The sequence below is a fragment of the Pyxicephalus adspersus genome, chromosome 6, assembly GCF_032062135.1.
Source record: "Pyxicephalus adspersus chromosome 6, UCB_Pads_2.0, whole genome shotgun sequence".
In the NCBI taxonomy this organism is placed as follows: Eukaryota; Metazoa; Chordata; class Amphibia; order Anura; family Pyxicephalidae; genus Pyxicephalus; species Pyxicephalus adspersus.
In genome coordinates this window covers 96,459,347-96,473,353 of record NC_092863.1, presented here as the reverse complement: position 1 = coordinate 96,473,353, position 14,007 = coordinate 96,459,347, and the positions used below count along the sequence as shown (strand labels likewise).

General features: G+C 37.6%; 1 protein-coding gene across 1 annotated transcript in view; it reads right to left on the bottom strand.

Moving 5' to 3' along the window:
- PARP8 (poly(ADP-ribose) polymerase family member 8) overlaps positions 1–14,007 on the bottom strand; it is a 139,833-nt gene that overhangs the window by 21,731 nt on the left and 104,095 nt on the right. The window contains exons 13-16 of the mRNA XM_072416682.1: positions 9,836–9,889; positions 8,161–8,256; positions 2,833–2,925; positions 1,239–1,364 (exon numbers count right to left, since the gene is read on the bottom strand). Of these exons, the coding sequence (XP_072272783.1) occupies positions 1,239–1,364; positions 2,833–2,925; positions 8,161–8,256; positions 9,836–9,889 (369 nt within the window). The remainder of the gene's footprint in view (positions 1–1,238; positions 1,365–2,832; positions 2,926–8,160; positions 8,257–9,835; positions 9,890–14,007) is intronic.

The window sequence follows — 14,007 nt, the reverse complement described above, 5'->3', positions numbered from 1 at the left end:
ATATCCTTCCAAGATAAGCATAAAGCCAAATTTTCTCTCTATCCGGCTTCACCCCTGTCTGTGGCTCTGGATTGCTTACCTCTGTTGACCATTTGTTGGGACAGGTATATGTTTTTGTATTTCTCTTCATGTGACCATTAAATGCATGATCCCTCTCATATACGATGCTCCTGAAGAAGCGGTCATATTCTGCGAAACGCGTTCAGGTTTTTAGGTGTAATAGAAATGTATCTTGCTATGTGTATTGCAATTGATTGAAAGTCACATTTATAAACTGGAGTTTTTTATTGATATAGCTCTTTGGACACTATTGTGAAATAAATTGAGGGTTTTTATTACAGCATATTTTGTTTTCTTTTGTGTAAGATTATTGATGCCTACAAAACCCCCTATTGTTTATTCCTTGTACTTTTACTTGTCATAGGAACCATACAAACGCTGCCTTGGTTAACCTCTTTGTGAAAATGTTAGTTGCCTGGCTGTAAGTTTGATTCTCTTGGTTCAATATGTTTGAATTATATGTGAAAATATTGGCTACTAACTTTTTGGCTGCACATTTTTGGGTCAGCAACACGGAATGTATTGAAAAATCAGCACAACCAGCACATTCACTGAAGTATGGACATAGGCCCTTAAGTGAAATTCCATTACAGATCTCAAACCTTTTTGAGGTCATGGCCATGGCAGGACATCTCTTGTCTTGGTCAAGACCTTATAAACGTAGATTTCTGTGACTGAACTTCACTAAATAGCTAATATATTATAGTGTGGGCCACTTTTCCTATCAGGTTTTCAGTACCATCATAGGTCAAGCAACCATTATTTTCTTTGGCAGTAATGATTGGTAAAAAAATCATATTGAAAACAGAAAGGCAACTGGCACATTTTTAAAGAGGTCAGCAGTGGTACCCCCATTCTTTTCTCATTACTTTTCGCCTTTTATGAAACTATGATTTCCAAACTGCAGGAAAATAAGGGTCTGTGTTGCCCACACCAACCCATTAAAAATTACCTTTAAACTTTTATAAACACACCGCAGTCTCAATTCACAAAGCTAAAACATCTGGACAAAAATACAATTCTTTCAGCTAAGTCTAATAAGAAGAGAAAGCCACCATCACACGGCTGACAATAAAGAGCCTTATCCTTGTGTAAAGTTTTGTGAATAGAGCCTCGTGTGCATATAGGATAGAGTGTGTTGAGGTAAGACATGTAAAAGCATATTAGTAAATACTTACTCTTGGATTAAAGGCCAGGGCCTGAGAATCATTGGGATCTACCACCGAAGGATATGGCTCAAAAATAACAACTTTCCTTGGAGATTCCAAAGCAGACCGACACATTGATACTAGCAGATCTACAACCTAGAAACAAAAAAAAGTCTAAAATATAGGAAAAATTCAAATTATAATTTGAAATTAAAATAATATGAAATAATCTGGACAAGAGCTATTGTATGTAAGTCTTTGGCAGGAAAAATGTAACATAATATAAATATAACTCTTTTGATTGACCAATGTTGGGTAACACACACACTGCCATTGCAAGATCAGTATAGACACTACACAGTCTTCAAATGCCTAATATTTACTACTGATGTATTTTATGGCTTTTGTAGGTTTTGTTATCAGATTTGGCAACAACTAGTAAATCATTATCAGTTTTTCTATGTGGTTTTCCTTCATTTCTTGGGTAAAGAGGACATTAGTAGGCTAGTGGAGGAGAAAAGGGTGATATCCAGGGTGTATACATGGATGAGATCAGATAAAAGGGAGGAATAATAATTATAAAGTCTCCATGGTCATTGTAAGTTCTAGTTCCAGTTTGAAACGGAAATACCAGGACATGGGAAGGAGTTACAACATCCTCTGAATGTAAGGAATGAGTTAGAGGTGTGAGTGAAGGATGACACCAAAGCTTGAAGCTGTACAGTTTACAATTAGAGAGATGTCAGAAATTGATATGGTAGGTTAGAGGATAATGATCAGTTTTGTCCAAAGTGAAATATGGAGCCTTCTGACATGTCCAGGCAAAAATACTAATTGTGTGGTTGTCATACTAAACCATGCTTTTGAAGTCACTTACCCAGAACAAATATTTAGATGGATTTATACAAGAAGTTATGACGTTGTTGGCATATTACTTGTTCAATTAGCAACTATAGGCAGGGTTGATAGATCGGCAGTGGAAAGGTAGATGTGGGCGTCATCTGCATACAAGTTGTAGTGGGGCCCAACGGAAAAAACAAACTTTGTTATTGGAATGGTAAAAAGAACGCTAAATGGTAAGGTACTTTAGTGGCAAAGGCAAGGATAAAAGACCCAATAGAAGAGTATCACGATGTCTGGTTTGATACCTATGAGAGGGAAGGGTTCTAAACTCAGAGTACATAGTGGCAAAAGTTGGTCGTCAGTGTGAAAAGAGCAGAAAGATGGAGGAGCAAGAACATTGCAATCATGTAGATTATTTGGATATGGAGATCATTGGCCATTTTATCAACTACAGTTTCATTGGAATAAGTATGGATACCTTTCCGATAACTTTAGAAAGCAATACTCTTTAGGCCCTCCTGCCACGTGTACCCTCACATCCCCCGGTTTGATAGTGTAAACTAAGCTACAAGGTCAGGAGGTCTTCTTGTTTGGTGTTATAGCTACACAGTGTTCCAATTTAAAATTTGATTCTACATCCTAAACTAGACTAACTTTGACAACAATAAAGTCAGATCCATAACACAATTTACACACCGGTACATTTATGCCTATATTACATATATGTAAGAGTTAGTAATATTAATATTTTTCTCATGGTTGCAGTGTTGCTTTTACCTACCTGAGCACCAGTGGCGATTTCATCTGCGGCTTCATTCATTACACCTAATGTCTGAAAAGCGAATACACACAGCTCTCTTTCACACACTGTGGGCTGAAAAAAAAAAAAAAAAAAAACAGATAAGTGCTTAGTTACTGTACATACAAATTGTAAAAGTGGCCCTGTTATTGAATTAGGCATGATAAAGGTAAAGTTAAATCCAGTTAAAGTTAGATGATCTTCAGGAGAGCCTTGGGGGCAATAAAGCTAATTTAAAGCAATGTTCTAACTGGGGGTGAGGTTGAGGTCCAGTTACCATTTCCTCATGCCAGTGAACTGCTCCTCAGGGGCGGCGCTACATGTAGCATCTACCTGTGTCAGACCAATAGAGAATGAATGGGGGTGGCAGCGAGTGTCTGAGTACCATTCACTGCTACCCACTGCCAAATCTGCAAATGCTGATTCTTTAGGAACCAGTACTGCAGAGCGAACAAATGGAAAGGTTTTTGCTCCCACCACAGGACAAAGCCTGTCCTAAATCCCTCTAAAAGGTCTGGATTGAGTTTCCTACCTTTCAATAAGAGACTGTCACCGGAACAGACAGAACCAACAGAACAGTACAAGAAGTAAGAAGAAGGCATCAACCCAAAATTTACCTGAATTGTCAGTAAATTGCATATTATATAATCCCGGATTTTAGAACTCCTGGGGTAGTCCTGAATGTCACTGATGGTAAGTGTGGGCCCTCTAGATGCTGGCATTTTATTCTAGAATCCACTTTACCATTCTTTAAAAAGTTTCAGGTCAACTTTTGATAAATCAAATTCTATATTATTACATCTTTTTTAGATTTGATGTGAAGGATTACAATGTCAATATTTATACTCAAATAAGTCAGGTCTGTTTTTAAATTAAATACTTTCAGCACCCTGCTTTGTGCAACAGTTTAATGGGGTCTGGAGTTCAATTATCATTTTAAACTGGTGTATTTAAAACTTAAGTGTATTTCTGCATTTCATTAGCATGTTCACAAATGTAAAATGTTATTTGGTTGAATATGAACTACTGGGAATGCAAATATGAGCAAGTTTAAAGCAGGTAAGTAGCAAATCAAAAGCTAAACCTGATTGCAGGAATCTAAAAGCATGTCATGTATGGTCTGCTTTCAAGTACCGATAGACAAACACAAAAGAATTCCTAAGAATGGAATGGAAAGCCCCCCTTCCAAAATCCTATACCCTATGATGGTCCTCTGTTGCTGCTCCACATATATATTAAATACATATACACTGTACATAGCTTGCAGTATCCATGCAATCTATAAATATATTTTGCTATCTGTGTCCCATTCAGGGAAATAACCCCCACTTTTAGTCTCAAAGACACAACAGGGGGTAAAAGTAAATGTAATCTGTCACCAGAACAATCATACCCAAATTAACTATTTTCCTTTTATTTCTATAACAGGACAACATTTTGGATTAATACTAACTTTCCATCTCAGGATGTATAAAAAGTGTAAAGCTACTTACCGGACACCAATAAAAATCAGCACAAACAGCAAAATATCAGAATTTATTGTTGCACTAGATGTAAGGTTTTTTTTGGAGGGGGGTAATTTTTTGTATATAAGACATTAGTAAAATATTGAGCTGCATCATAAAGTGATTGGTTTTTCTTTCTATAAGCGATAAAAATTTGATGGGGCTTTACCTTTTCCACAAATAATGGGGGCTTTATACTGTGATACAATTATATTAGGCCTTATAAGACAAGAAGGAATTTTTTTTTAAATTTTACAAAATCTCCTTGATGTGTCTTCTCTCTGCTCCTCTTACTCTATTAAATTAAAATGTTTTGCCATTTGCATTGCAGTATTGGTATTGCTGGATGATTTTATTATAGGGTGCATGCACTTTTTATGTATCAATGATTTCTCCTAATTTCTATATTGTACTCTGTAAATAGCCAAGGAAAATAATGGAGCTATATAATTACAAAATAATAATAGGAATACCAAAAAAAGGCAAGCTAGAGCTGTAGCATGCAAGGCACACATTGTACCACAAGATGGCACTACAATAACAAAGCATTCTAGATCATACTGCTGATTACATTGGGATCACTGCAGCTTTTCTCCTTTGTGTTTTAACTCATGAAATACTTTTATCTTATTGTGAAACAAGATGTCAAATAACTTGATGTACAGTAAAGCAGCGCACAATGGTCTTTGCTTCATTTCTTGGAGAACCAGGAAATGGAGAATATTTGTATTAAAAACATTGTCATTCAGAGCCTTGCTTTCCAGAAGTGCAGTTAAAGTGGAATGCTATGAAAAAGGAATTTAAATACAAGAATTGTTCCAAGGGCTTTTTAGCAATGTAACAATTGATTGTTGGTTTTGACATGTCTACAAGTTAATAAAAGAGGGCACCTCTTTGCCCTTCCTCTAATAAAAGCTTCCAGTTCCAAGGAAATTAGAGGTACAGTCTTCTCCGAATCCCCAACTGGCAGAATATCAAGGAGCTGGAATGCTATCCCGTTTTATATTTCTCCAAAAAACCCCTGGGTACAGTTATGGTGTTCCCTCTATCATGATACATAGAAAATTCCACTTTATTATAATGTAGCATTAGATTAATATATTGTTTTATATTAATAATAGAGATACACACAGCACAGGGACCAGACTCCCCTCCCATGTACTTAGTGCACTGACAATTCTTAATAAAATATATATATTGTACATAGCTTGCAGATTACAGTATCCATACAATCTCCCAAAACACAGCCATAGCTGTTTCAATCTGTTTAATTCTTGCAAAATCTTCTGAAGACTCACAAAATATATGTAACATATAGAACTATACAATCCATATAAAGCATAATTGCATAGTTGTTGGAAGATCCATATACAATTGTACAATAAGATTGTAAGGTGTACAGTTGGTGTTATGCTGATCATTAATATTTCTAGTAGATTCAATTTAGCGTCAATAACGAATAACATTTAAAGCAAATCTTTTGGAAAATAGGGCACGTCTGGTTGATGTTTAATGGATATGAATTGATCAGAACTTTTTGTTTTCCTAACTATATTCTATATATATCCTAACACTCTACTCCGACCCCCAGTAATGCAACCCTGCGGGCCGAGCTACCCATGTCATTAGGGGTCAGAGTAGGGGGCAAACCAATTGAGAAAAGAATAGGACTGGCTGAAAGGTCCACAGTGGTGACCAGGAAAACCAATCTGGACGATATTGATCATCTACTGGACCCGGCACCTTTTGACCAAGGTGGAGCCAGCATTAGGCATGCCAAAGGTAAGGATGTACCAAAATAATCCACTCATATTTTCTCCATGCTGCCCCCCCCAAGTTGTTGGTAGGTCCAAAGTGGAAATTTATATTTATATTTATACTTATATTTATATTTATACTAGAGTGGGCGATCTGCACAATTGATTTAATTCATCGAACCTGGCCTATTTAAAAGCAATACATGGGCATTTGACAATACAGTGTAGTCTGCCGCTTTATCTTTCTGCCTGCCCCATTTATAGAAACCATGAAGAGAGCCCACTTTTACTCATATAACAGAATTACTACTTGGTAAATGTTTTCATGTCATGTGTAATGAATTCCCATCGTAATTTGAGTACAATGCACATTGGCGGGTGACAATGGCTACAAAACAGTGCTTGGAAGGCGCTTAGCACATTCCGTACATCTGCAGCTTTGAATGAAAGGCTCTGTTAAAAAAAAGAGAGGCAACGATTACATTTAGTGCTCAGAATCCAATTAACGTGAATTTGCTTTGACTTTAAAATGATCAAAGCAAACAAATGCACTATGACGATGGCAAATACAAGTAAATGGCTGGTTTATATTCAGATCATAAGACATGGAGAACAATGACAGAAAGTTAATTACCAAATTATGTCACATACAAAGTCTATTCTGTCTCATGCATGGTAATATTATCCAAGGCAAAGGTATTACAAATGATTGTGAATTCTATTTATATTCAGAGGGTTAAAGTGGACCTGTCATTTAAACTCCACCATTGTGTGTTTTAAGTCAACCTTAGTACAGCTACTGATAATGTACAACATACAGTATAAGATGCAGACAATGTGAAAAGCTTTCTATTTCAAGGTTTTTTTATTATTTCAGTCTGATGACATGAGTACCTTAGAGAAATAGAACCATTCTTAGCTACAAATCATGGGTCCTCCCAGCAAAACTTTGATGGTGTCCCCCTTGCTCTATTTCTCTTTAGGGGGCCTATTCACCATGGGATTTCACATGAGAAGTGCAGCCATCGTAACCCCCATACCTTCAAAGCAATATGACCACCATTATACCTTACCCCATAACAAGGGTGGCCACCATAAGACCCTTCATCCATGCAGAGTATCTCAGTTATTGTGGAGAAAAGATAAGTTTCTATTGCAGTGTCAGGTCCTTCTCTATTTTATTTTCTTTGCTATCACTCATCTCAATTTAAGTTTCAAGGCTTCTTGTATGTATTGGACACTGCATGGAACTAGAGGACCCAATGATGGAGAAGGTCATTTACTTTTCCTTTTATTTACTTTTATAAACTCTTCATGAGGGTGGGGGGCAAGAGGAAAGGTAGCTATTGAGAGAAAACACCTGGTAAAATGTGGTAGAGGAGAAATCCAAGCTCCTCTTGCAAGGTAGCTATCTCCCTCTTCCACTAGTAGCTATGGCTGCGGCAATACACATGGCACTTCCAATGGAATTCAATTTAGGATCACAGACACTTCATAACATGTCATCTCATGTGCTACATACTACTGATGTCTAATAAACCAAGAACACACATCCTATCTGAAGAATGCTTTGATGTCTACAAGAAGGGCAGTGCTCAACCCAAAATTTTTTTTTAAGCTGGGTGGGAGGAAATTGTAGGTGGGTGTCAGCCCCTGTATTGTGACCAAACTCTTAAGTAACCACCAAAACATAGCCGGGTGGGTGCTGAAAAGTGCTGGGTGGTGAGCCCAGCTAAAAGGGGCTAGGGAGAACACTGAAATGAATGGTCTACCATCCATGATAGCACTAAACAAGGCAGCAGCACTGTAACATGGACTACAAGGGTGTTTCTTGTATGGATACCAAACTGAAACTTGCAGTCCTGTATGCCTACAAAAGGAGTACGAGGTGAAGGGCTCAAAGGTTGAATTGGGGGCCATTTCTCAGACACATTTCACTTAGAAATAATATACCACTTTACTAACATTAGTGCTCAGAAAGCATATTTCTGAAATATGAACATCAAATATAGCAAGTAATATAACATACATGAAAACAGAACACCTACCCTCAGCATTGGTCCATTTTGAAAAACATGGGGCTCATCACAAACCACACAGTACTCGTTGAGCACAGGTATTCTTTGCTCGGCAAACTCTATTGTCTTCGTGAAAAAAAGAAAAGAAAAATGCAGATTACAAAATAAGATGAACAACAGAAGCAATGCATTTTATAATGAACCCCAACATGTGTATACTGTACTGTATGTCAAGCTTTGCTATACTGTATGTCAAATCTAACCACATTGTCCCACATAACTGTCACCCAATGACACTGTTCACTAAGACATTCAAACACACTATCTTGAATAACTTCCAACCACAATATTCCTTATAATGTCCAATCACACTGTACCACATAATTCAACCACTTTGTCCCCAATAATATCCAACCGTACTGTTCCCTATGACATCCAAACACACTGTCACTCAAAACGTCCAACCATACCATTCCCTACAACATCCAATCACACCAATCCTCTCACCATCCCTTATAATGTCCAATTATATTCCATAACACATAACATAACATGTTCTCCATAACATATACACTGTTGCCTGTAAAATCCCACAAACCACTATAACATTCAGTTTCACCATGGCCCATATCATTCTTTGTGACAGTGTGATTGGATGTTTCACCTTAAAGCAGAACTATAGTTCTACTTTTATGGGGTTGAATACCTGGCAATTCTGAATTCCCCTGCGCTTGCCAAGACTGGATAAACTCCTGCATGTTTGGAGTTACATCACCCCTGCTTGGCCAATCAGATTGCAAAAAGTCGGAAAAAGACGGTGGTGCTATGCGATGGAACAGGGACAGGCAGGCATACCAGCATTTAGTTCTGCTTTAACATCCAACCTCACTATTCCCCATTGGGTACCCACCACATTGGGTCCCTAACTTCCAACCATACTGTTCCTCAAAATATCCAATCACTGCTTCCACCATGGTAAGTACTTATTGCTACTTGTGACTTTTGTGCAAATGTTTAAACACTCACACAACAAATTCTTTTTAAGTATACCATTTATTGTTTTTTGTATGTGTGCTTGTTTGCCATTTTTAATTTTTGTGTATAATTGATTGTTATTTGTGTACTGTTTTACCCTCATTGTACTATTTTTCCACTGTTTTTTTTCTTTTTGTGAAAAATAAAATGTATTAAGGGACCTTTTTGACACATATTCAGGATAGCAGAAACAAGCTTAATAAAGCCTATTGAACCCTCTGGACTTACCATTGTATAGCAACATTTCAACAAAATTCAAAGTGTTCTGATAAAATATTAGGGAAATAGCGGCTTCAAAAAAATTTAAATAATAATCCTTAGTACCTTTATACATTGAAATTGTCCCGTTTAAATTGGAAACCCTTAGATGTAAGTACAATGTGTAACAATACTCTGGGAAATCTTATTTAGACAACAGCTTTAGTTCTCATCCAGGAGCTGTAAGAACAAGAGAGGTTAATGCTGAAGGCGCTGAAGGGATTTATTGGAGACATCATGTGGAAAATGAATGCAGAGTAAGAGGCAGTGTGGAGTGTTGTCTCATGTGTTGAGCAATGCACTTTTAGCTTCTGTTCTGAACTCTTTTTGGTCAGGGGAGTTTAAAATCTACCACCCAGTTCACATATTACCAGCAAAATTTATATTAAAAAAGACATAAACGTGACTTTACCTGTACGAGAAATCCATGCGATCGTGCTGGCACACTTTTTGCATTATTGGTAGGCTAAAAGACAGATCAATACACAAACATTGATTTTAATATAATTTTCTATGGTAAAATATTCCAATACATGGCTTTATTACATCTGTGATAAGAGGAACATGACAGAGCTATTAATTTATTTAGAAGTTTCCAGTTGTTTGGTTGTCATTCTCTGATTCTCTGGTTTTAGTCCTTGGAAATGCAGAAAATTATGTTGTCATGAAGTCATAAATCTGGGACTGTCCCCTGAAAACTATGGAAGCCAGTAGAATGGAATAAGAACCAGGGACAACTAGTATTTTCAAAGGAAATATCAAGGTCTACATTCTCCTCCATTCAGGTTTCCATTGCAAAGTAAATTCAAGTCTATCTAAAGCCAAAACATTAGTTCTGGGCAGAATAGGAAAGGTGGTAGAACACCTTTTTAGAATTGAATTGCAACTGGTACATTAAAAGAAGGGAAATCTAACTTTAAATGTCCATGGCAGAAACACATTTCAAAAACAAATGTCCAAGATTTTATTTTGCCTAACTTTGGAGATGTTTCCCATTTATGTATCATGTTTTCAGGACAAGAATTGAAAAGAAAACTCCCCATGGGCATACAAACCGGTGTTCATTGTCATGTTACCAAACAGTGCATAAATGTTGATTGGTGAAACCGTCAAGAGACTTGCACTTGATGTCTGCTGTGAGTAGTGTTATACTAAGCATGTCGGCTCTTTTGTGCCAATGCTTGGTGCAGATGAAGCATCAAGAATTAAAATTTTCAATGCTATCCTAATCTTATTTCAATATTATATATATGAAGATACAGCTATAGAGGGAAAAGGGTGCAGGAGATATTGAGAGAAGTCAGAAGACTCTTTATACGGGCAAAAACATGAAATCATCTATCTTCTCGTTTGTTGGCTGCTCTTTACATTTAGAAATTATCTATGTATATTAAGCTATTAGGCAGACCCCATGTTGGCTACAACGATATATTCTACCATTAGTTTTTACTAAATTTATCACATGACACAAAGAACATGGCTTTTTTAAAAGGATGTAATCATTCAGGAAAGCCTACAGCAACATGATGGCTAAATATGACCCTGGCTGGACATAGACAATGGAGTAAACAAGGAAGGAGAATGCAAGGCTACATGACTTTATTATGTATCAATGATTGTTTAGGCAATTCCACGAGGATTTAATAATCTGGTATTAAAAAGGATGCCCATGATAAACTGCCAATTATTCACATGGCCTAATTATCCTATGCTTAGAAAAGCAACAGGTGTGCTAAATAATACAGAGTTAAAATGGTATCAGGCAGATCTTTTAAGAATGCAGTGAAAATACTGCCCAACCAAGCAAAGCAGATAATCTCATTGTTTTTAATAGATGTGGCTGATGGAGGTAAGTATAAACCTTTCTCCACTTTACTAGTCCCAGCAGAATCAGTAAACAAAGAGTCTCCCTTTAGCCAATGCATAAAATCAATATTATTTGTATCTTTGGCTATATACCAGACACCCTACATGGGTTGGTTTTTACAGTTTGGCAGAATAATTTGTTCAGAACCTACATGTCTCAGTTACCCCAATGATGAGGTGTAATTTAAAAAAAATATAAAGTATAGTGATCAACATTTCTAATGCTCTCAGGATCTCCCGATGTTTTATTAGGACAGGTTATTTACTTAACAAATAGATCCTACATGATTAGAAAACATAGGATCATTTCAGTCTATGAATGATGTATCTGTTTTGTCCCCTGACAGATGGCACAGGATTACCTGAGTCTATGTGACCTGTGATCTTCACCAGAGCATCCCACAAGGGGCGATGGGCCAGTAACCCTAGTGGCCACTGTTGGGAGGTCACCCCCTCAGGCTCTCCCCATCAGGAGTTATTAAGGAACAGATGGCTTCAGTGTGGAAACAGCAAGTGAATGGGTACTAGGGTCAGGCCAGACAATAAGAAATATTTATAGTTGAAATAGTCCAAAGTCAGGTAAGGTGGCAGGCAATAATTGTGGTCAAGACGGTCTGAAGTCTGGCCAGGAGGCAGGCAATAATCTTCATCAGGACAGGCCAAAGTCAGAGTAACAGAGAAGCAGAGAGCAAGGTCAACGTTATGCTGGGGTCAGCATTTAGAAAGTCAAATGGGCGTAATATAACAGAGTACATGGCAGGTAAGCTGAAGATCCTGCCACCTGTGCTTAGAACTAGAAAGACTTAAACAGGACTAACAGTGAATAGTAGGACAGAATATAGAATGTTTGTTTCAGTAACCTGGAGGTCAGGATCATGTACGCCAAGAGAGAAGATCACAGAAGGCTCAGTGGTGTGGTCAGATGTATATTCCCCTGAAATCACCGAGGACACATCCGCCTGTTCATGTACGCCTGATGTGCAGGCCTAGCAACATCCACAACACTAAACAGATAACAACTTTGCGGCCCATTTAAGCTGTGTTCACTTTCCACTGAGCAGGCAGCAAAGCGACAAGGCAAAGACAGATGTCCTGCCCATGAGTCCATGTCCCAAAGGAAGGAGAGCTTTAGAATTCAGAACAAAGAAAACTTCTACTACAAGATTAATTAATGAGATATAAAAAGAGGAAAGGATGGCTTTTCTACAAAAGACAGTATATGTATCTATCATTAGTGTAATTAGGATAATCGATATAAGCAATTCATCTTATTACCATTATGAGGACAGGCAGGGCTTTCTGCACTCATGTCCTCTGTGCGGGCTACGACAAGGACAACTCATCCAAGTCATCAAACATCAGTCCTTAAAAACATGAGTTATTCCATTACCTATGATATTGTAGCAGAATTCAATTTACAAAGGAGAGAAAAAGTAGACATTGGTCTTTTATTTCTTCTGCTTCCACGTCTGGTCGGGTGAGCAGGTTTATATATTGGCCTGTACCTGGGTGCATGGAGATGCAACACGAGGTAATACCCACAGAGGTGAGGAAATTCCCACAATGGGAGCAAGGTAAGCAATACCAAACCTGAGCACATGCAACAGGATACTGAGCTGTACAGGAATAACCCCAAATAGAATGTCAATGCTCTCAACATGGACAAAGACCCCACTGAGGATCTACCTGCTCAGATGAGTTTCATCCTAAAAAGGCTGACGGATATATGATGTATCTCCAAGTTGTAACAGTATTGCAAAGGACTACCAGTGATTCCATCAGTACTTTACATGTTGGGAGTAACAAAGTTCTATTTGTGGCAGTATTATCCTTGTGCCGTTCAATCTCCTGCTGCATGTGCATGTAATTGGAGATAGTATGAGCTACAAACTTGTCCACCTCTGACAGAACTTAGTTTTTGGAACTTGGAACAGTTTGGTCTTTAAGGAAAAGCCAAAAACAGGCAACAATCTCCCCTCTCTAGCCGAAATGTAAATAAAAGTCCATGCTTTAAGATTTGTAGAGGGTGTAAAGCCAACATATAATACATTGGGCCTGATTTATTAAAGCTCTTCAAGGCTGGAGAGGATACACTTTCATCAGTGAAGCTGGGTGATACAGAAAACCTGGAATGGATTTCCTAAAAGTCATTAGCTATTTGTTAGCAAATGTTTTCAATTCCGGATCAGATCCATTCCAGGTTTGCTGGATCACCCAGCTTCACTGATAAAAGTGTATTCTCTATTGACTGGGAAACTTGTACTTGTGCCCACCCTTTCTATTATGATATACTGTCTACTTTGCCTTCACTTCTGATTTATAATGTATTATTAGACTCCAATACAAGCTGGCAGTTTCATTTTGTGTGTGGTTGCTGCCAACTAGCTTACAGAGAGTTGAGGGTCCATCCATTCTGTCCAGAATGACCAGTGACAACCATCTGCCACAGTCATTACTAAACTAACAACCCACCTATATGAGATATATTTGGTATAGGGGGTAGGATACACAAACTGCTATATACATATATCATCACCAGAGTATACAAAACCTATAAGAAGTTTCAAAACGAGTGAACGCAATATTTACATTTTTGCATCTGGTGGAGACAATTAAAAGATATTAAAGCATCTAAACCTAAACTCCTGGCAGATAATAGATAAATGTAGCTCTGTATTCAGTAATATATTTTTTTAAACACAGCTACTGTAGGTACCT